Below are 23,507 nucleotides of genomic sequence, written 5' to 3' on the forward strand. Positions count from 1 at the left end.
TTTGTAGAATAAGATTTAAAAAATATCTAGTCTAGAAAATTCTTATTTAATTTGCCTTAGAGGACCAAATATTAAATATTGAAGTGAAATAAGATCGAATAAAGCGGAGCAAATATAGAGGATTATTCATATCCTATAAACTTCCAAATAAAAAGATTGAATTAATTATTTTCCTATAATCTCACGTAAATGTAGGATTTACCTGCATTTGTAGTTTTATTTATCAACTTGTCCATTTTGTATCTAATAAATGACATTCTAAAAATGCTGAATGCTTTATTAGAATATAAATCACAATTATCTTATCAACAAAATAAGAAAATTAAATTCTTACCTTTTGTAAAAATTGTAAAAAGAAATTGAATTTAAAGAATGTGAAAATATAGAGACAACTCATGCAGATACAATATCGGATTTTGTTGTAACTGTCCTTAGATTTAGCTGCAAAATCATATCTTCTTGAATGTTCCTTTATCTCTTTTTATTAATTTAACCTTTGAAAGTTTTATTTTTGACTAAAACAATTCTACATGGCTTTGACCTAGTTTTATTTTTGACTAAAAAAATTCTACATGGCTTTGACCTAGTAGTGAGAGCAAAGTATGATGTGTGTGTTAGGTGCACGTCATAGATTATTGAACTCTCCCTTTAAGTGAAAATAGTAAAGGGGTGAGTTCATTATCCATCCTATTTTGAACCTTATAACACTTGTCTCAGGGATTTCTTATTTAAAAAAATAAGACACAGAAAAACTTGCTTTCTGACGTATGGATCAATCAAATATGACAAAAATAGTTAATTTAGAGAATTTAAGTTAAAATTAAAAAATAAAATCGCAAAAAATATGATAAAAGACTATACATAAAAGAAAAAAAATAGAATTGATGAAAAGGTAAATATATTATTTAATTTAAAGTAAGAAAAAATTAATCCTAATAATTAACATAATCTACTTTTACCAAATTTTAAAAAATATTAAATTTTAAAATCTTTTGTTAATAATTATGTAAATATAAATTTTATATATAATATAATAATATAATATTGCTTTATGTTTTTAGAGGCCTTAAATATAGGCAACTGCTTCACTTGCCTTACCCTAGAGCCGCTCTTAACAAATACTGCAGAATTACTCTAAGGAGAAAAGATTGTGTAAATGGATTTGTTCTTTCAACCAACAAAAGGAAGGCCATTTGCAATTGAAGTTGGCTACTTCGACTCTATCTTAGAAATCAAAGAAAAAATCCAAAAATATCAAGGCATTCCTGTTCCAAAACAAACATTAATTTTCAAAGGTAACATCCTAGACGATCATATAAATGTTCATTATTCCGACATCCTCAATAATTCTCACATTCAACTCGTCGTAGAATCCGAATCCAAATCCGAATCGGACAAGAACATTAATATCATCAAGGCAGAACAGTCGTCTCCAACGAAGAAAATCCAACTCCTCGTCAAGATGCCAACGTCGTCAAAACTAGGAATTGCCCTAGAAATGAACGTTACGGATAGCGTTAGAAGGGTAAAAGAGAGAATTCACGATATGGAAGGTGTACATGTGAGTAAATTAGTAATGTATGCTAATGGAATTGAATTGATTGATAATCAAAGTCTACAAGATTATGGACTTTCTGATAATTCAGAAATTGATGTTAGTATAATTAAGCCTAATTATATCGCGGCGTCTACGACAACAATTTCTTCAGGATCATCATCAGGAAATAATATAAACGGATCGAAGAAAATAAGAATTTTGGTTTTGTCTAAATGTGGTACGAAGAAATTTCCTATCGAAGTTAATCCGTCAGACAATGTGGGACACTTGAGAAAAGAGCTACAAATATTGAACCAAAAATTGGAATTAGATCTTCCAAAAGAAGGGTATTTTTTTATTTATAAGCAAAATGTGATGGATGATGATCGTTCTTTTAGATGGCATCATGTTTCTCAAGGTGACACCATTGAGATCTTTAATGGTAGTGTCACTGGTGGAGCTTAATTTTTTAATATTTGTTTTGTTCTCCTCGATATTCGGTATTTATATTGGAGCCCGACTATATCCGGATCCGCGCCGCGTAGGACCCTACTCGAGGAGGGGGGAGGGGGGGGCACTCCCTACTAAGGATTTTTCATACCTAAGGTTCGAACCCGAGACCTTTAGTTAAGGGAAGAGCAGCCTCATCTACTGCACTACATTCTTCGGTGGTATTTTTTTTTAATTTTCGTATATTCTCTCTCTTAATTCTATTTTTTTAGATTAGTTAGTGTTTAATGTGTTATTATTTGAGAAGAGGAGACATGTCATCTTTTTTAGAACAATATGAATATTTATTTAATGTAGCTGTACTACATGACTTAGTGTCCTTTGTGTAGTTTTGTATTCTTTGACTGTTGTTATTACTTGTTTTGCTTCCGTTTCGGCTTTCTGATTATAGTACCTATTGTTAGTTCTGTACTTTCGCTTCAATTTTTTAATTGGTGTGTTTGTTGTTGCCCTTCCTTTTTCTTTACTAAGCCGAGGGTCAACCGAAAACAGCAATAGAGACTGCTAGTAGATGCTTAATTATTGGAAAGGACCTATTGGCACTAGATAGGTCTGTTAATATTAAAAACATACTTCAAGGTACTTAAATACTCGTCCCTACCAAAATAACGTATCGATTCTAAATTTTTTTCTCTTTTATACTATTCTTTACGATTCACAAACTGAGCTCTTGCGAAAATTCGAGTTTATTGCTAAAAATTAAATTTTAATGGTTTTTATATAAGAAGTTTCACTAGTTGTATTGTATCCTTGGACCCAACTTCTGGATCAAACTCATTTATTGAGGATGAATTTACACAGAATACAACTTCTTTTAACATTTATTTATAAAAGTTATAACTACTTTTAGAAAACAAATAAAATTTATTAGAACTTCTTATTTTTTAATTACATTACTAAGTTCATAAATTCCTAAAATTTCTCCCTTAAACGAGGGATACTGGTACTATTACAACGTTTTTACTTTTTAATTAGATTACTAAGTTTATGAACTCCTAAAACTGCTTCCCTAAACAAGGGATAATGATGTATTTTCTTCCCTTTTTTGGGTCATTTTTATTTAAAGATTATTTCTCCTACTACTAGAGAAGGAGAATTTAATAATAATATATATATATATATATATATATATATATATATATATATATATATATATATATATATATATATATGTATATATATTGAATTGGGCAGGTTGAAGGGGAAGGGAAGTCAATTTAAACATAACGCCACCTTGATAAAGAATGAATTGTTTGTTGGGAATTTGGTGGAGAAGAAAGAATACAAATAAAAAGGCAATGGAGAATTTTTAGTATTTAGTTTCCTTATTTATAGCGATTGCATTGGAGTATTTTTAGTGAACAATTGATTTTATTAAATATGTTTGATATTCAGTTTCTTTGTTTATAGGAAGTTACTGTATTTAAGAGTTATTTCCTTTATCCTTTCATCGTGTTAAAGTTGTAGAATATGTTAATTACTTTATAGTTAAAGAATATGAAATATTTTATGATTTTATATGTACAGTCAGATCTCTTTATAACTGCATCTCTATATAACAATCATTCACTATAAAAGTCAATTTTTTCGGAATTAATTTTTATGTTATGTTATAATATACGTCCTTTATAACAACACCTCACTATAGCAGCAAAAAAATATCGGAACAAACGAGATTGTTATAGAGATGTTTGATTGTATTTATGTAAAATAAAGGGAAGTTTCAGCTACTTTAGGCCCAACAATTAAGCCCACAACAGTCACCTCACGTTTATCCAATTAACCACATGGTTTAAGTCATTAACAAGAGAGAAATTCAAAAATAGCCAGATTTACAAGTGGTCATTCAAAAATAGCTACAGTTTCAAAAGTAATCGAAATTTAGCCACTTTTTATGTAAAGATAAATCTGAACGAAAATACTATTCAAAATCCGGAAAAATACTCTAGCATAATATATTGGAGTTCCAGTATAATATACCGGTCCAGCAAAATATACTGGAGTGTGGAGCACCGATGCTCCAGTCTCCAGTATATTAAACTGGAGCCAGCAAAGTATACCGGTCCAGCATAATATGTTGGAAGTTCATACACAGATGCACCGAACTCCAGTATATTATGCTGGATCGATCTCTGTTGTAGCAAAATATTGGCTATTTTTTATTGACTTGGTAAACGCTTGCTATTTTTAAATGACCAGTCTGAAAATTGGCTAGACTGTGCTATTTTAACCTCTAACAAGCTCCAATATATAGTTGAGAATCAGTATTCAAACATACAAATTTTGAACTTTTTTAGTTAAAGTGATTAGGCTACCCTCTCCCACTCCCCACCCCATGGTCAAATTTAGTCGATATAAATTCTGACACCAGTGATAAAATAATAGGAATTGCGAGTAAACTTGTAAAAATATCACATGCACTCAAGAATTGAACCAACCCTAACTTTGCGACCGAATATCAATAATACCCTAAAGCAGGCAATGACAACAATGTGTCTTGTTTTTTCTCCACAAAAAATAATAGTCTATGAACCAGCAATTTCTCTGAGAATTCCTCGTCGAACAACCCACGTCGACAAGTGAGGCTTGCTCAATTGGTAAAAGCACCTTCATCTACGACCGTTAGATTTTGGGTTCGAGTCACCATGGAGGGGAAGTATGAAAACACTATATATCCTCCTAATTTGGGAGGGGTTTAATAAATAAATAAATTAAAAAAAAAAAAAAAAAAACCTCATTCATTTCGAGTAAATAACGATTATGAACCCTAATCAACCCAGGATTAGAAATAGAAGATTTCTTGTGAGAAAGAATGAAACCCCTAATCCATAACCCTAATCAAAGGACAAATTCTTCTCTAATCGAACATCGAATAGAGATGAATATGGTTCATTTTTTTTTAATTTGTGAAGTGGGAAATTTAATTTTGGGAGTTAATTCAGATTGAACCGATTATTTTTGATGTGGGACTAAAAAAATACATAGTGTTTTATTGTTGAGTAAAACTTACACGTTCGAAGCGTTTAGTTACACACACTGATATTTTTACAAGTTACACGTTCGAAGCTATGAGTGATTACCAAAAATATCAAATGCTATATTATTAATTTAGTCCTTACGTTATGCAACTTATCGCTATTGACATTCAATTATATTATGTGATCCATCTTGAGTTCAACTAACAAATCCCAGAAAAGCTAACAAAAGCAGAAGCTACCAACTAGGAACGGTTGTGTTAGAACTTAGAACTAGAAGAGGTATGTATGTTACACTAACTATTACATCTATTCTCGCATTAAAAATATTGGTGTTTATTGATCAATCTCCTTCATTTTCTTATGGTATCACAATATACTCAGTGTGGTACCATAAGTGGCATATGAGGAGGGTAGTGTGTATGCAAATCATCTACCTTGTATAGGTAGAGAGGTTGTTTCCGATAAACCCTCGGCTCAGGACCTAATTAACCAAATTTAATCGATTAAAATTTGGTTACATCCCTCTGTTCCAATCCTTCTCGCGGATCTATTTTCTTCCTCCCATGTTTTGGCTCAAGTATATCATTAGTATATAGATTAGACAAGCAATAAAAGTGTGAAGTTAATAAACATATATATATTTTTATTCAAAAAAAAAAAAGAATAATAGGTAAAACGAAAGGGGGTCTCAGTCACTTATTTCCTAATACAAGTGAGAACATAAAATAAGCTGATAACTTAAATGAATACATTTAGGAACCAAAAATTTGCAAGTAATAGACAATACTTGAGGTCCTTACATGATTTCCGAAAAAAAAAACAAAAAGATGAAATAAAAAAGTTTCTTGCATACATAAGCAAATATTAAATAAGTGATTCGGAGAGATCAAACTTTCTGTATAAGCAATTCCATCATGAACTCTAAAATATTCGTGCCAGAATCCAAATGGACCTGTGGATGTCCTAAGTGCAGTATGTCCAAATGTAACCATACGGTTGGTCCAAGGTGCACTTGCTAAAGTCTCAAATAAATATAGTAGCACTTCACCATTTGCAAATCTATGTTTCAATTTGGCATATACAATATTGCTGAGTAGTATGGTAAACAATACAGTCCAAGATTCTTTGACACCATAGTCTTTCATTACCCACACTTAAAAGTGCCCCATCCTTGATGTTTATGAGTAGAAGAAACGCAAACCATTCCTTCCACTAATGAAAGGCCATAATTAGACAACACATCTTCATTAGTTATGTGCATTTGCTCTAGCAAAGGTATCTCTCCGTACACCTCATTTGAAAAACTAAATGAAACCAAATGACAAGTTCTTGATATTGTCTTACCAAGCCAATGAAATGCTCCATGAACAAATACCATAGTATCCATATACCAACTGTCATTTCGGTAAGGATAAATCGGAAGTTTCTGTCCCCACCTAGGGCAATGGCAATGGTAGTTGGATAGTACCAAATCTTTCTCCAAGAACCACTTTTTAGCGAGAGAATTTCTACGGAATGTCGTATTTGACACATGGTCCACTTAAGGATCTTGTACCCATCACTCATCGCGTCATATCCCAATCCGAACATAGTACACAGATGTCTAAATTCTGAATGGGGAAGAAGTGTCGACTCTCTTGTGGAAGGGTTCCATAGAAAAAGTTGTTGATCAGATTTACCAAAAAATCCGAGAACAGCCAACCCATTGAAACAACAAAATAAGTGGCACTCAAATGGTTTGAAGGTTGAAGGGCAATCGAGTTCTTGTACATACTTTGATTGACAATCGAGTTGTTGTACATTCGATAAAGGAGAAGAATAGAAGCTAAATTTGATGGTGCGTTCCATATCAACGCTATCAAACCATGACTGGCAAACAAGAAGTTTGTGGTTATTCTTGACATGATTGAGATGCTTCAACTTAAAGTAAGGATCAGAGATTAATGCCTGCCAAGAGTTCGAAACACATTTGAGCTGAAGAAGAGACCGTACGGGTAACCTGCTGAGGATTTCCATAATTATTTCGCCTTGGAATTGAATTCCAGTGGCCTAGATAGGACAAGGCAAGTGCTTTAGTATAGTTCAAGGTCTTTAGGGCAACAAGAACATATATTAAAGAAAGAAAGGTACAGAAACTAGCTTAGAGTGAAATCAGAACTAACCTGATGATCAACAATATCCATCTGCTTTGACGCTTCACAACTCTCTTCCCTGAAATTAATTTAAAAAATGTGGTCAGCCCTTTTCATGTAGACGATAAAGGTCAGTCCTTTTGGACAAGAGGGGTTGGTCTGATGGTAAGCAACCTCCACTTTTAACCAAGAGTTTGTGAGTTTGAGTCTCCCAAGAGCAAGGTGGGAAAGTCTTGGAGTGAAGGAAGCCGGGTCTATTTGGAAACAGCCTCTCTAACCCATGGCAGGGGATAAGGTCTGCGTACACATTACTCTCCTCAAACCTCACTAAATGGGATTATATTGGGTTGTTGTTGTTGATGATAAAGGCGCGCACACACAGAAAGAGAGAAACAGATACCTTTGGGAGTTCGTACTGATTTCTTCTTCTGTTGGCATCTGAGAAGATTTGCCATTATTGTCATATTTGGAGTTTCTCTATTGAAAAGATTAGCCTTTTTTGTCATCTTTGAAGCTTCTCTATTTGAAAGCTACGGCTTCTCTTCTTCTCCTATTGATTTGATTGAAAAGATTCGTCTTTTATGGGATGGAAAAGCGGGCGGAGGCGGAGAGGCGCATAAAAGGGAAAGGGCAAAGGGCTTTTTAAAAATTATTCTCATTAATGATACTGAAGATTTTGTTTATTCCAAAAATGGTACTTTTTTTTTCTTTTTAGCACTTTTACATTGATAACCCCGTTACTAAACCGTTTGTTTGAAGGGTTGTTCCTCATTGTACCGTATTATATTGTTATCCCAAAATAATGTTTGTTTTGATTGTTTCGTTAAAATTGGTTGTATTGTATTGTTAAATTCATTATTCTGAAACAATGATAAGTCCCGTTTTTTTAAACAACCGATTTGGTGTGGTGGAATTGTTTCTTATTTTTCTTTTCAATTATACCCTGACTTATTACTCCACAATTTTATTTTACCCTTTATCTTATTTTCTATCTTAACTCTAAATCTCCAACTTATAACCTACTTTGTTTTTTCCAAGATGTTTTGCTGCCTTCTGTTTTATTTTTTCTCTTAATTTGCTTGTAATTCAATTCTAATTAGTTGTGCTCCTTTGTTTTACCTTCTTTTGTCTCACTCCTTTGTTCTACTTTCTTATTGTGTTTTTCCTTCTTCTGTTTATTTTTTAAAATTATTTGTATGCATAATTTTTGATAAATTTAATATTTAAACAATTGAGGGTATTTTAGTAAATTTATCAGTTATAGTACAGTACGATACAGTCAACCCAAACAACAAAATATAATTTAACAAACAATACAATCTATCCAAATATTGTATTCATAAAACGATACGATACAATACAATAAAATACATTATAAAACGATGGGAAACAATGATCCAAACAGGGTGTAAGGAATCCCTCTACATTAATACACTTTTTACTACATTTCCTTTTCCCTTACTCTTCTATAACTTCTTTTTTCTCTTCCATAAATAACATCTACCAAATATATCAAAGATTCTCAAAGCATAATATCTCAAAAATAATTCCCTCTGCAACATAAGAATTTTTTTTATTTTTTTTGAGTTTTAAGCTTTTTTTCTGTAAGATTTTATTTTAACTTAAGATATACCTTTAATATATTTCAAGTATATTATATTGTGATAATTTACAATGTAAATATCCCATCAATATGTCATATATATTTTCTATATGTATTTATACCACATATATAACTTATATATATACATCATAATACATAGTTATATTGATATTATTCAAAGTATATTGCTAGCAAATACTTTACATAAAATTTAATCTACAATATTAATATGCCACTAATATGTATATAGAAAAAAAATATGTCACGTATATTATTTATATGCGGATAATTTATACAAATATGCACGCTATATTAGTGCAAAATATAAACGGGATATTAATAATATATATTTAAATATAAATAAGTGTATAAATAACAAATGCATATACACATGATTTATAATATACCACAAAAAGTACCTTATTTTCACAAAATGTATGTATTTTATTTCATTAGAATTTACAAATATATAAATTTGCTAGGATTAAGTTGAATAAAAAGGTCCATGTATGAAAAGGAAAAAATATGTTATGAAATGGATCAATGATATATTATTAAATATAAAGACGTATATAAATAGCATATGCATATATACATGAAAATTCCTTTTACAAAAATACATGATTTATAGTGTATATATATCACAAACATATATTATATATTTTTCATGAAATATATGTATTTTATTTCATCAGAATATAAAGATGTATAATTTCGCTATATTACATTGTATAAAAGGTCCATGTATGGAAAGGAAAAAATATATTGTGAAATGGATTGGTTTCCAACGAAAACATAAAACATGCTATGGAATGGAGAGAAGAAAAAGGGAAAGATATTAAATTTTAGGACTACCTTTTTAAGCGGCTTGATTCTTGCTGATTTGAATTGAATGGAATCTGCTATACGTATAAATATTTTACTGTCATATTTGTTAATCATTAATTAATGCTAATCTTTTGTATTATGTTTTTAATAGTCTGTTATTAATGAAAGTAACCTCTCTATTTTCACATATATTATGTACATTAAATTTCCGTTATACTATTGGGCTAAATTTACCCATACTGTTTGTCACGCCCCAATTTTGGGAGGCGTGACTGGCACCTAGTGCCGCACTGGCCCGAGCGAACCACTCTGAAATTCATTCATTCATTTTGTAACTATCATGGGTCAACATTATATTAAAAAGTTATTTTACACACTTAAAATTTTATTTTAATATTAGAAAAATAATTTCTTAATTGTTTGAATATATTGTATGTATGTAGTAATATGTTTACTGTCATTTTATTTCTTTCCGTAATATTTTCCAAAATAAAAATTATATCTCAAATTCAAATAATTCTTATCATTCTATTTTCTAAATTGAAATGCAATTTCAAAATATTATGTTATGTTGTCAAACTTATACTAATTGCACTTAATTCAGATATTAATCATAAAAAAATATTTTCTTAATTGTTTGAACACGTTATATCTAAATGTTATAGTAATATTTTCACTGTGAGATTACTTCTTTTGTAAATTTTCGTTCTTTAGCTTTAATACAAATTTAATTATTAATTTTCATTAGTATAATTACCTATATTAGAAATTTATTTTATATTTTAGTTATTTTTTCATAAATAAAACTTCAATTTCATAATAGTATACATAGTTTGAGCATTCTAATCATAGTTTTAACAACTTTCTAATTTCAAATTCAATTAGCCTTTCCCTTTCATTTCTAATACTAAATTTTTAATAATTCACATAATTTTGCTAATTTTTTAAGTATTGTATATTTAATTATAACAACTTTCTAATTTCAAATTCAATTATCCCTCCCCTTTCTAATTTTTAGTTTGTATATTTAATTTATTTTATTTTCTAAACTTATCCTCACATTATCTCTAATTTATTTCTATTGTTCAATATTTTTAGTTTTTATTTTATCTATTAGACTCGAGTTACGTGGACCTATTCATTTTATGACTTTTTTCTTATCAAAATATAAAAATCTTTATCATCTCAAATTTAAAAAAGTTTTACCGTTCTTTTCTATGATAAAAATGTAAGAAAAATTTCTCTATTTATTTTTTATTTTTGATATTATATTATTCAATACCTAATATTATTACATTGTCATATGAATTTTTATTAGTTTGTTTTAATTTAATATCTATTTCTACCACACTCATTTTAATATAGATAGATAAAAATTTAAACACTTTCTCAAATTCAAATAAGTTTTATTATTCTATTTTCCAAATTTGATTGTATTTTCAAAAAATTATGTTATGCTTTCAAACTTAAACTAACTTCACTCGATTCAAATATTAATCACAAAATAATATTTTCTTAATTGTTTGCATCCATTATATCTGAATGTTGTAGTAATATTTACGTATAAAATATTCGTTTGCCCGATTTATCGATATTAATATGACATTATTATTATTGTTATTAAAACATTTTTTACTAATTATTTAAGTTTTTACTTACCTTATAAATAATTTATATACTTTATGTAAGATCTTATTTTGCCACTTGAATTTATTTAATTTTTAAACTCAATAAATTTTTAATATCTTAAGTAAATTTTAATTTTATTTTAACTAACTCCAAAGTATAAATAGTTACAAGTTATCTCAATCTACGTCTTTCTATATCTTTTTATTTTTTTATTATAATTTTAGTTAATATTTTACCTCCATGTTTCTAGCTAATATAGAAAAAAAAATCTATGAGTGGATCAATATAGTTATAGCTACAAATATACATATAAATATAGATATATAAATTATATTTGTCTAAGATTTATCTATATTGAGTATAAGATTTATTAAACTACTTCAATTAATTATGTTTCCATTTATAATTCAAATTTTTAATGTTATCTTAAAATTGCCAAGTGACTTCTTTTTAGCTTGCCACTTGACTTAACCACATGCTTCACTACCCTCCTTTTAATATAATATAGATACAGATATAGCTAGATTACTGATTTTTATCTTTGTTGGGGTATTCATTTTTATCAAAGAATTATGCACAAATAGTAGAGCCAAAGAAACAAGAGGAACCCCTTCTATTGTTGCTTCATCTTCTGTCCATGTTAATGTTTACGGGGCCGCCAGACGGCCGCCAAGGAAGCTCCTCGAGCTGGCGGTGGAGCCGCCAACGATGGTGGTTCTAGAGGTGGAAGCAATGTTGTGAACCATTGGTGCAAAAGATGTTACTATAGTTATTGATAGCACAAATAATGGTAGGGTATATAGTAATATTTACTCATCAAATGGCACTGATAATAAATGTGGCCATAAAAAATGGTACTTAGTAAGAGTCACTATGAACGGCGGCGTGCATGGTGGCGCCCATGCCAATAGTGGCGGTGGTGATGGCATGACGGAGTTGGTGTTGGTGGTCGTAGTGATATACTAAATAAGTAGCTAGAAAAACAAAAGTGAAAGAAGAAAAAGATATAAAAGGAAAAATGATAAGTACCACTACAATATGTGGTATGAACTTATGTTAAGGGGATAATTTATGGATCAATTCAGTTTTATTAAACATATTATATGAAATGTGAGTTGTGAATTACTTTAGTTCGTATTTTTGATTCTATAATTTTCTTGGTTTTGATCTTATGATTTCCGTTTATCATTCGTATTAGTTAGGCTCCCTATGACACACCTCTGAGTGTGGCCCTTCCCTGGACCCTACGTGAACGCGATATGCTTTATGCACCGAATTTTTCTTTTTATGTGTATCGAGACGTTCTCAATTAAGCAACTAATTAGGTACATTTTTCGATGTAAGAAGTGAATCACTACTCTAGAAAGGCAATTTATCGATAATTTTATTTAATTTCCTCAAGAAGACTTTTTGTTGCCAAATAACTAAATTTGTTCCTAAGAACTTTAGGTAACATAAATTGGCATAACGCTATACTTAGGAAATGTTATTTTCTTGATGAAATTACGTAGAAGTTTCCTACAAGAATCATGAGACTATTAAATTAAATAGCTCTGAGCCAAAGAGGGTAATTGCGTTCTGCAAAATAATGAAATTAACTCCACGCGTTTGTTGGCTATAATAGCAAATAAATTTCTGTTGAACTTATTATAAAAAAGAAGGCTCCTAGATGAGAAGGTCATCACCTCCTAGGCATCCCCTAGTTGAGAAGATCATCACCTCTCAAGAATTTGTCCAATTTGAAAAGAACCATACCTCCCAAACATCCCCTAATTGGGAAGAATCTTTAGTTTTCCTTAAGTTCAGGGGTCCCGCCTAGAGAATATGATCAGTTTTAATTTTTCTTAAGTTGTTAATCTTCAGTTTTCCTCGAGTTCAGGGGTCCCGCCTGGAGAATAGGGTCAGTTTTTACTTTAGTCAAGCGTAGTGTATGGTTTTCCTCAAGCTCAGTCTCACACCTAGGAGACGCACTTCCTAGTCTGAGTCTTTCAGGATATACTTTTAGGAGATGCACTTCTTAAATTGAGACTTCACCCCTAGGAGACGCGCTTCCTAGTTTGGGTCATTTAAGTTCATCCTTAGGAGACACACTTCCTAGTTTGAGTCATTGAGATTCACCCCTAGGGGATGCACTTCCTAGTTTGGTCCATTCAAGTTTCACCCGTAGGAGACGCACTTCCTAATCTGAGTCATTCAAGTTTCATTTTTAGAAGACGCATTTTCTAGTCAATTTTCTTGGTTTTACTCACAGGAGACACACATCCTAGTCGAGTCTTTAGTTTTACTCTTATCATCGCATCAATAGCATAGTTGATTTATAGTTTTGCTAACAACTCAAAAATCTTCTTAGTGCAAATTGGGGCAGATTTTTTTGTTGTGTTGTTTTGATTGCAGGCACCCACATGGAGAACGAGGATCAATATTTCAGAAATCGGTTTTAAGTTCAAGTCAAAGAGGCATCAAGAGCCCGCCTAAAGAACAAGGTCAGCTTTTAATTTTCAAGTTAGAGAAGTATCAGGAGGTCAACTTTCGGTTTACAAGTTCAAGAGGCATCAGGAGTCCGCCAGAAGAATAGGGTCAACTTTTAATTTTCAAGTTCAAGAGGCATCAGGAGCCCGCCTAAAGAACAAGGTCAGCGTTCAGTTTTCAAGTTCAAGTTAGAGAAGCATCAAGAGAATCCTTCCTAAAGAACAGGGTCAACTTTCAATTTTCAAGTTCAAGAGGCATCAGGAACTCGCCTGAAGAACATGGTCAAATTTCAGTTTTCGAGTTCAAGAGGCATCAGGAGCCCGCCTGAAGAACAAGGTCAACGTTCAGTTTACAGTTCAAGTCAGCAAGGCATTAGGAGCCCGCCTGAAGAACAGGGTCAGCGTTCGATTTTCAAGTTCATGTTAGAGAAGCATCAAGAGAATCCCGCCTGAAGAACAGGGTCAACTTTTGATTTACAAGTTCAAGAGGTATCAGGAGCCCACCTGAAGAACAGGGTCAGCGTTCAGTTTTCAAGTTTAAGTTAGAGAAGCATCTAGAATCTCGCCTGAAGAATAGGGTCAACTTTCAGTTTACAAGTTCAAGTCAGAGAAGCATCAGGAGCCCGCCTAAAGAACGGGGTCAACTTTCAATTTTCAAGTTTAAGAAGTTTCATGAGCCTACCTGAAGAACAGGGTCAATGTTTAGTTTACAATTTCAAGTCAGAGAGGCATCAGGAACCAACGGGGTCAACTTTCAATTTTCAAATTCAAGACTCACCTGAAGAACATGGAAATTCATTTAAGGGTTACTTTAAATTTCAAGTCAGTAGCATGCACCCACATAGGAAACGAGAGAAGTCATCTTCGAATTCAAGTCGAGCTAGAAGTAGCAGAAGTTCGCCTTAAAAATACGAGTCGACAGTCCGAGATGACCAAAAGAAGAAGTCTCGATCCAGAATAAAAAGAAGAAGAAGAAGTGAATCCAAAATGCAAAAGCAAATGAAAGATGTCAACTGCTCAAGACATGGTTGAAGTCACGAGCACTACATGTCTGGTCTTGTGAGCACCTAATTTTTGCCTACATAGTAAAAAAATTAAAAATTTAATCGCTCTTATATAATTTCAGGAATTTTATTTGCATTGTTCATGCATGTCTCCAGCTCCTAGTTGATTTTGTTTTAGATATAGGGTCTCCATTCCCTAATATCTTTTTCCCAAGGATACACAATCCTGAATTTATTGTTTTCAGTAGTGAAGTAGTTTAACATTTTGTTACAATAACTCATGAATTTTTTTTAGTGAAAACTAGGCATAAAATTTCGTTCGTTTCGTTTATTTTGGTGTCTGAGCAGGTTATACCTCGAGACACAAGATTCGAGACGACCAAAAGAAAAAGTCTCAATCTTGAATAAAAGAAAAGAAGTGAATTCAAAATGTAGAAGCGGAGAAAAGATGTGGACTGCTCGAGATATGATTGAAGTCACGAGCTTTGCATATCCGACCTTGATCCAAAAGCTGGAGAAGGATGAAACAATGCTTGCAGTTAACAAGCATCTAGATTCAGATCAGAGTATGCGAAGATCCAGCCGAGACCCAAGATCAAGCTTCGGAAGGTTTAGAGATAGGAATTTTGTAACTCGTAGCTGATAGGTTTAGTTAGTTTAGTTTTTCATTTTGATCTTGGTGTAATAAGGAGCTCAGCAAGCAGTAACAACATCAACAATAGTGAAATCACAACTTCTCGGTAGTCCCAACCACCAAAAAAATGCTTCCTATGGAGTTTCAAACGGGCAAAAATTGCTTGTATTTGCTCACTTTATCTTTGCCCGGAAACTCTTCATGTTTCCGAACAAAGATGAGCAGCTGTGAGCACCTAATTTTTGCCCCGCATGGAAATAACTTCAAAAAATAGACCAAAAATAATTTTAAAGGATTTTAAGAATTTTTTTTATTTAGTTGCATTTCATGCATGTTTAATATTTTAAAATCATAAGAAAAACCATAAAAATTATCACATTTTTTTATTTCATGCCATATTAGGCTTAATTTGCACTTTAGAAATTAATTACTCTTTAATTGTTAGAATTAATGTATAAAAATCAAACAAAATATTTTAAACTTTTATATGCATTTGTTAATAGATAAATAAAATTAATTTTGCAATTTAGATTTAAGATAGTATTTAATGTAGAATTTTAAGTCAAAGGAAATAAAGAAAGCAAAATAGGTTGTTTAATGAGCAAAAATCATTTATAGCTCTTCGGTGAAAATTAATGACAACCGATAGCCATAAAATAAGGCATACAATTCATAACCCCAAACCAATTATAAGGGCTAGCAAGTGAAACCCAGGAAACCAGCAGATACTCTGGCTCCTCAATGCAACCTTCTTTTACACTTAATATTAGTAGTCAAAATATTTAAGATCCTGCCAAATCACCCCAAAAATCCTTCAAACCTAGTGAAATCCACGTCAAATCCACACTTTCAGCCGAAAAATTTCATTAAACCCATCCGTCTTCTCCATAACCTCCAAAATCCCCTTTTTATCTTTTACAAAAAAAATAAATTTTTAGTGATCCAATCTAGAAAAATATGACATTGCATAAGGAAAATATTCCCATGATATAAGAAGAGGAAGAAGGTGATGTATAGGTTTTACACATACTATACACATTATACACTAGTATAAAGTGTATATACACTTTTTATACATCGTCGAACAATATATATAAACTATTATATACTTTATATACAAAATATGTACACAATTATATGAACATTGAATTTGTATAAAAAGTGTATATGCATTATATCAGTGTAGATACACCTTTCATATACATGTTGATACATTATATATACATATTATATACAATATTTTCAACACTCACCATAATCACCGTAATCTTTCACGTCCAGTTTTGTATAATACGTGTATAATAAAAGTATCATTAGTGTATAATGTATACACAACGATTATACACTATATTATACAATTATTATACACTAATTACACAACGTATAAATAAAGGAGCGTTAACAATAATGGAGGACACCAAACTTGGCCAGGAAAAGCTTTTCTATGGCAGCGTTTATTTTATTTTCTTCATTTTTCATCTTCTTGCAAAAGTCATCCGAAAAAATATTACATAATACTAGATCTGAAAGTGGACAGAAGGCAAAGAAAGTGACAACCTCCGCCAGACTTTTGCCAGAAATTACTCAAAGAAGATAGATATTTCTGTATCTAAGTAAAAGAGGAGGAGATCGCAAAGAAAAAAGAGAAAATTAAAAAAAACGTGTGTTGATGTCACTGTAGGAGAAGAAAAAAAAAAAAAAGGAGGGAGTGAAGAAGGGAAAGATAAGAAGAAAGGAAAAGTTGAAAGATTGAAGATGGAAGAAGATGAGGAGAGAGAGAGAGGAAAAGTAGGCGGTTGAAAGAGAGTGAAAGTGTATTGAAAATAGTGGCTATAACTTGTCAATACATTGGGCCTAAGGGCTATTTCGGGTCCATGTGGGAAAACATGGGCTAATAAAATTTTGAAAGGATATAGAGGGTAGTTTTCTCTTGTTTAATCCTTCAATTGGGCCAGTTTAATTTTGAGGCCCAAAAATCCACAAGCTTCTACAAAGATCAGCCCCAATTCAATGTGTAATTTCCTATTCTCAATTTGTATGTTAGGCTGTCAACAAACAATTAATGCACGCAAGATTGAATTAGGCCGATAAACCGTCCGATAACCGTCTGATAAGAGCTCAATCGATACCAATCCGCCCAATATCTTATCAAGTGGCTAGCGAATTAATATATTTAAAAGCCGATAACCGATAAGTCAAATAGTTAAGAATAAATAACCGCCTAATCCGCCCGATAAACAGCCTTAGGGAGACAAAATCAAATGGAACCCTCCCCAAAATAAAAAAAAACGTAGAACCCTTCTTCCCCTCTCACCCCAGCGCCGTTCCCTCCCCTCCAAAAAAAAATAATACCTAACCTAGTGGCCCCTTTCATCTTCTCCAAACGAACGACCCCTCCTTTCTGAAGAACACCTAATGGCACCCCCTCTCTTCTTCTTCCTCACTTCTAACCTAGAAACACACGAGAACAGACCCTCATCACCAAAAACAACTCCAACTCCTTCCCAAACCACCACGAAACATCACCCAAAACAACTCCAAACTCTAGCTCGAAAAAACCTCCAAAAACTCACTCAAAATAGTAAATCAAAGGAAAAATGGGATAGACAAGAATTTCGGGATTGACTTCACTTTCTGCTGGTTTGGTGTCGATTTCGGGTTCGGTAGAAAGGTATTTGCTGATTTTTCTCTGCTGTTGCTTTTCCCGCATTTTGTTGAGCTTCAAATCCGATCCTTGTTGATGTTTTCTTTCTCATTCTGTTTCTGCATCGAGGTATCTCCTTGATCTTAGTCATGTAATTTGGTTCAGATAAATTGTGCCTTCAAGCAATGATTTTGTGGACAGATTAAGATCATGTGTTCCTTTTTTTGTCGAGTTAATGATTGTGCGTGGCTGATTTGTATGTTACATTTCCTTTGAGCATGAAACTAGATTCAAATGAGGCTGTAATTTGCAGATCTGACCACCAGTGCGTCAGATCGGTAAAGTTAGAAGCCAAAGAGTGTGATTCCGGTCACTGGTGATAAGCTGAAATTTAATTACCTCCTATTGTGGTTTAAAGTTTACCGTGAATAGATTGTGTCCATATAAGAAAGCATTCATTGCCAGTAATTTCATGGAAAAAATGATTATTGCTGTAAAATTCAGATTACATTTCTAGTATAACAAATTGGTTGTGATCTTGAATTTATTTAAGCATGTCTTCATGTGTCTTCAAATTGGTTTAAGTCACTGCTTTTTTTCCGATAAGAATACCCCCACAAGTTCTGATTGTATGAGGTTAAATGCGTGAGTTCTGGCATGTAATTTTGGAAGCTAGATTTGTAAAACAGTGACTTGCTTAGTTAGATTCGTATTGACGCAACTAAACGTAATAGATTGGATTGTAGCTTTTTTCATTATATTCTTGACCCATTGTAATTGATTGATTACATGCTGCCTCCAATGATTGCAAATCTCACTCTTAAATTGTGTTAAGTTAGGATAACCCACATTTCCATAGCTAATTTATTTATTTACTTCCACAACTAATTCTCGTAAACTCTTGGCCTTAATCTTAAACTTTAGGAAATATGAACTTATAAACATTCGTAGTTTGCTTTAGGCACGAATAATTAAATCATCACGGTTATGGGTACGGTTTCCGTGGCATAGCCGCGATACATAATTCCTAAATTCAGGTGTGCATTTCATAATTCCCAAATTCATTTTTTCTCTTTATTTTTCGCGGCACCTTGATTTAACAATGAGGTGTTAATGTTACTATTTTGATAGATATGTTAATCAATTTTTGTTATTAATCAAATTAACAAAATCACTAAGCTGATTTTTTTTTTGATTTATGTTAAATGAAGTGCAGATATAGATTTTAACTTAGCTTAGATTGCAGATATGGATTTTAACTTGACAGGAGGGGTTGCTGTGATGATAAGCAACCTCCAGTTCCAACCAAGAGGTTGTGAGTTCGAGTCACCCCAACAGCAAGGTGGGAAGTTCTTGGAGGGAAGGATGCCGAGGGTGTATTGAAAATAGCCTCTCTACCCTAGGATAGGGTAAGGTCTGCGCAGTGTTGTAAATAGCGCTCGCCTCAGCACTAATAGTGTGAGGCGAGGCAATGCTAGTTGCCATCGCTATTTTATAGTATGGCATAGCGTTTTCAAAAAGGCGAGCGCCTCTGCCTTTGTAGCGTGTGGCGACCTGTAGTGTGAGGCGAGCTGTAGCGTCGCTTTTTGCAAAAAAGAAAAGAAGGCAGTAGCAGCGATCTTCTAAAACAAAAAATTAGGGCTCGCGATTTCTTTACTCTTTCTCCTTCAAGTCGACAGCAAACTTACAACAGACCAGCGATTTCCTTTCTTCTTTCTTCAAAGGTATGTTTCTCCTCATCTCTTTTCTTCTTTCTTCTTCTCCTTTCTTCTTTCTTCGAGTTTCTGTTCTGTGGCTCTGTCAAATTTCTTTTTTCCTTCTTTCTTCTTTCTTTTTGTTTTGGGCTCTGTTTTTAATCGCTGCTGCTGCAACAGAACAAAGCAACACTGTGTTACTCTTTTTTTTCTTCCTTTTTCTTCTTCTTCTTCTTATCAATTGTATATTTTCTTTAGCAAATGAGGTCTCTTTTCTGTTCTTTATGACTAAAGGACCTAAGTTTTCCTGGGTTGTGTTGCTAATTATTCTTTTATTTTTCTAGTTTTGTTGCAAGCTAAAAGTTAATGACTAGATGGTTATTATATGATGGTGTATTTCATAATGTTATCTTCCTCAATTTGAGTGCGAGCTTCTGTATTTGCCCTATGCTCTTGAAGAGTTGCATGTCTTAATGTTCTGATATCTATTCAGTATGCCTTATTACTACTGAATTAACAAAAGGCAAGAGATCAGAATTTTGAGGTAGAATCACAGACTGCTTGCTACTGTTAAGCTCATCTTGAAAGAAAATCTTCTACATTAATCATTCTTAAAGAGATTTGATCAAAGACTTCAAAGAACTTAATGAGAAGCATCAAGAGTGAAGTCGACATTTTCTGCTAGAACTTAATTAGAAGGTGCGATCACTTGTTACTTGTTCATCACCTAATAATTTTTTCTTTTCTGTTCCTTTATTTATGATGGAATAACAGTTTGCTCACTCTGTTTGCTAACCAAAAAAACCTCTGACTGTTGATTTATGCCCCCAAATCAAGCTCCCTACTCCATAAACCATGACCTTTAGAACAGTCCCAAAATTAGCTTAGGAAAACAATTCATGAACATCGTAGCTTGCTTTTGGCGTGATTAATAAATTATTTTGGCTATGGGTACGACTCCCGTGTTCTAATACTCTGCCTAATTTTCATTAGTTTCGATTGTTTTGCAATCTAGGGTTTTGCCAATGGATCCCTTGAGGAAGAAATGCCGAGTGTGCGTACTTCTTAATCGGGACTGCCTACCTGATTGCGAGATGCTGAATATCTTCCCAACGGATGAATTGCTCTTTAAACTTGGCAGTATATGTGACAGATCAGTGGAGGGTCCTTGGGCTGAACTTGAGAAAATTGACAAATCACAATGGATAGAGTTTATGGACTTTAAGTCAACGGTTCAGACTGACTTCAAAAAATTTCCAGTTTTTGGTCCATTGCAACGCATTACAGATCTTTCCAGGTAAGTTGTACTATCTAGTAAATTAGAAGCCATTGTTTGGCCCCGAGGTATTTACCATATATAAGGAAAAAAAGTGTAGAAAGATCACCAGTGGTTCAAGCACCTAAAGCATGCTTCTCCATCTATAGATTATTAAGCTTTGTTGTCAGTTTTGTGTATGTATGAATTCTTTTTGATTCTTCTTTCCTCTTGATTGATTTGCTGGCTTGTTTTTCTAGTTTCATGAAAATTGAAAATTCATGAACTTTACCTCTTATAATATTTATTTTCTGTTTTTGATGACCAATAATGTCTACTGACCTCTGTTAATGTTTTACGGGAGGATTTATTATGGTGGAAAATATTAAAGATCAATTGCTAGAGAACAATAAACAAACCTATTGGGTTCTTGATTTTGTGAAGGTTACTATTTTCTTTGTTTATTGTTATCAACAATGATTTATTTGTTTGTTGTTATCAACAATGATTTATTTGTTTGTTGTTATCAACAGACATAACGAAGAGTTGACGAGAAAGTTGAACGCACTGATGAAGAGTTGATTGAGTTGAAAAAACCGAAGAAGAACTAAACTTGTCAGAAGAGTACGAGACCGCCTGCTTCTACTGCAGCTCCGCCTATTCCTAGTGCAGCAGGTGTCGATCTCCGCCTATTCCTAGTGCAACAGGTGTCGATATCACGTCTTCATCTCAATTGGAATGCAGAGATCTTGAAACCTTATATGGCGAAAGGAGCTCACCCTCCTTGCAGGTTTCTTTGATAACATCCTAAAGGTTGTGGCTCCTCTTGTGGCTTTTGTTGTGGCTGTTGCTGTATCAGTTGCAATAAAATGAAAATACAACAAAATAAAATTCATAGAAAACACTTATGTTAAAATAATAGAATATTACTTGCACCCTTGAACATTGACAACTGTCATTATCTCATGTACAAGCAGGGCAACACCTTCTTGCTACTCTGTTTCCTCTTCTTTTGTTTTTTTACGGGGCTCAGCGTCATCCCCATACCTTTGCCTTGGGTTGGGCGGCCAATTCTCAACTCACTTCCCCTTTTCCACCTCCTAGACACAAGGGGCATGCAGAGATCTTGAAACCTTATATGGTGAAGACGGTTCTGACAGTCATGTTGAACCGAAGGAATGCTCATGTTATCCCTGTCCTCCCTCTCCCTCCCCCTCCTACTCATGTTGTCCCTGTTCTCCCTGTCCCTCCCACCTGCTCATCATTCACGTGCAAACTGGCAAGGGGGAAATTGTCATGTTCCTCCGGTTCACCATGACTGTCAGAACCGTCTTCACCATATAAGGTTTCAAGATCTCTGCATGCCCCTTGCGCCCAGGAGGTGGAACAAGGGAAGTGAGTTGAGAATTGGCCGCCCAACCCCAGGGGATGACGCTGAGCCCTGTAAAAAAACAAAAAGAAGAGGAAACAGAGTAGCAAGAAGGTGTTACCCTGCTTGTACATGCGATACTGACAGTTGTCAATGTTCAGGGTGCAGGTAATATTCTGTTATTTTAACATAAATGTTTTCTATGAATTGTATTTTCATTTTATTGCAACTGATACAGCCACAACCTTGAGGATGTTATCAAAGAAGCCCGCAAGGAGGGAGAGCTCCTTTCGCCTGCTTAGCGTCTGAACCAAAAAGCAGCAGAATTATAGATTTCTCTACAATCTTTTCTCTCCGTCTCATTGTAAATACGTTCTTCCTTTATTTGAATTTTTTTTCCTTTCAATATCACAGAATGCATTGAAGACAGTGTCATGGTTCAATCACTGGTTAACAGTGCAACAATTGTCTGATTATGTTGTAGATAAGCCAACGGAACTACAAATCGCTTGTGATCAGTTGTATAGACCACAAAATACCCTTTACCAACTATGGAAGTTGGTGTGCTACAACTTTCTGCATCATGGTAATTGGATCTTGGAAAAGAAATTCTCTTCCTCTGTTTGGCTGCAAAATTTTGCCATTTCCTTGCCAGCTTGATCAGTTTCTTAACACTGATCATATTGATTTCTTTGGATATAGGAATGAAAAAGCTTGAGGATATTTTTGAAGGTTTGATTGTGCTATCTGCTTGATCAAAATGTGGCTCATGGGAGCAGTTTATTTATAGTTGAGGCTAGAGAATAAATTTCAATTATAGCTGTGGTTATCAACCTTAGTTAGGTGTGCTAGGTAGAATAATGTGCTGCTGTTGAATATTGGACCTACAGCATTGTGGATATCGCTGGTTGTCTAATTTTTCAGTTCTACCATTTTGCTCTGTAGTATAAGAACAAACACAGCCAAGCTTGATTAGGACTAATAAAATGTAACAGACATCATGAAATGGACCTAAGAATTGTGGTATTTGTGTTGATATGCCTGTCTAATTATCCTTCTTTGCTGAGTCTGTGTCACCATATCTTTAAGCCAAGTTGTCCAAAACTATGTCATGAACAAACACAATATAAGGAGACCAAATACCCACCCCACAACCAATTAAGACAAACTCAACAGGACTTTAGTCATTTACTAGCTATAACGTAAAATCATGAAATGAAAA

General features: G+C 33.2%; 1 protein-coding gene and 2 long non-coding RNA genes across 7 annotated transcripts; 2 read left to right on the forward strand and 1 right to left on the reverse strand.

Moving 5' to 3' along the window:
• The first annotated feature begins 1,156 nt into the window (after window positions 1-1,156).
• Window positions 1,157-2,002, forward strand: LOC104233404 (ubiquitin domain-containing protein 7SL RNA1-like). The gene has a single exon (XM_070174137.1). The coding sequence runs from the start codon at window positions 1,157-1,159 to the stop codon at window positions 2,000-2,002; it is 846 nt and encodes a 281-aa protein (XP_070030238.1).
• Window positions 2,003-5,877: 3,875 nt separating this feature from the next.
• LOC104233405 (uncharacterized) lies at window positions 5,878-7,662 on the reverse strand. Its single transcript, XR_011407473.1, has 3 exons — window positions 7,558-7,662; window positions 7,188-7,236; window positions 5,878-7,074 (listed from the first exon to the last, which is right to left on the reverse strand). It is a non-coding gene; the product is annotated as an uncharacterized lncRNA (long non-coding RNA).
• Window positions 7,663-17,599: 9,937 nt separating this feature from the next.
• LOC104233406 (uncharacterized) lies at window positions 17,600-23,321 on the forward strand. Of its 5 annotated transcripts, none has more exons than XR_011399986.1 (6): window positions 17,600-17,994; window positions 19,214-19,691; window positions 20,155-20,360; window positions 20,677-20,958; window positions 21,450-22,871; window positions 22,988-23,321. It is a non-coding gene; the product is annotated as an uncharacterized lncRNA (long non-coding RNA). The 5 variants fall into 5 exon arrangements; XR_011399987.1 differs by lacking the exon at window positions 20,155-20,360 and having other exon boundaries at window positions 21,450-22,649; window positions 22,770-22,871; XR_011399985.1 differs by lacking the exon at window positions 20,155-20,360 and having other exon boundaries at window positions 21,450-22,453; window positions 22,524-22,871.
• Window positions 23,322-23,507: the final 186 nt, after the last annotated feature.

Source organism: Nicotiana sylvestris, chromosome 5, assembly GCF_000393655.2.
Source record: "Nicotiana sylvestris chromosome 5, ASM39365v2, whole genome shotgun sequence".
NCBI lineage: Eukaryota > Viridiplantae > Streptophyta > Magnoliopsida > Solanales > Solanaceae > Nicotiana > Nicotiana sylvestris.

What these genes read in the sequence shown, in the direction of transcription:
- LOC104233404 (XM_070174137.1), top strand. Translation starts at nt 1,157, where the DNA reads ATGGATTTGTTCTTTCAACCAACAAAAGGAAGGCCATTTGCAATTGAA.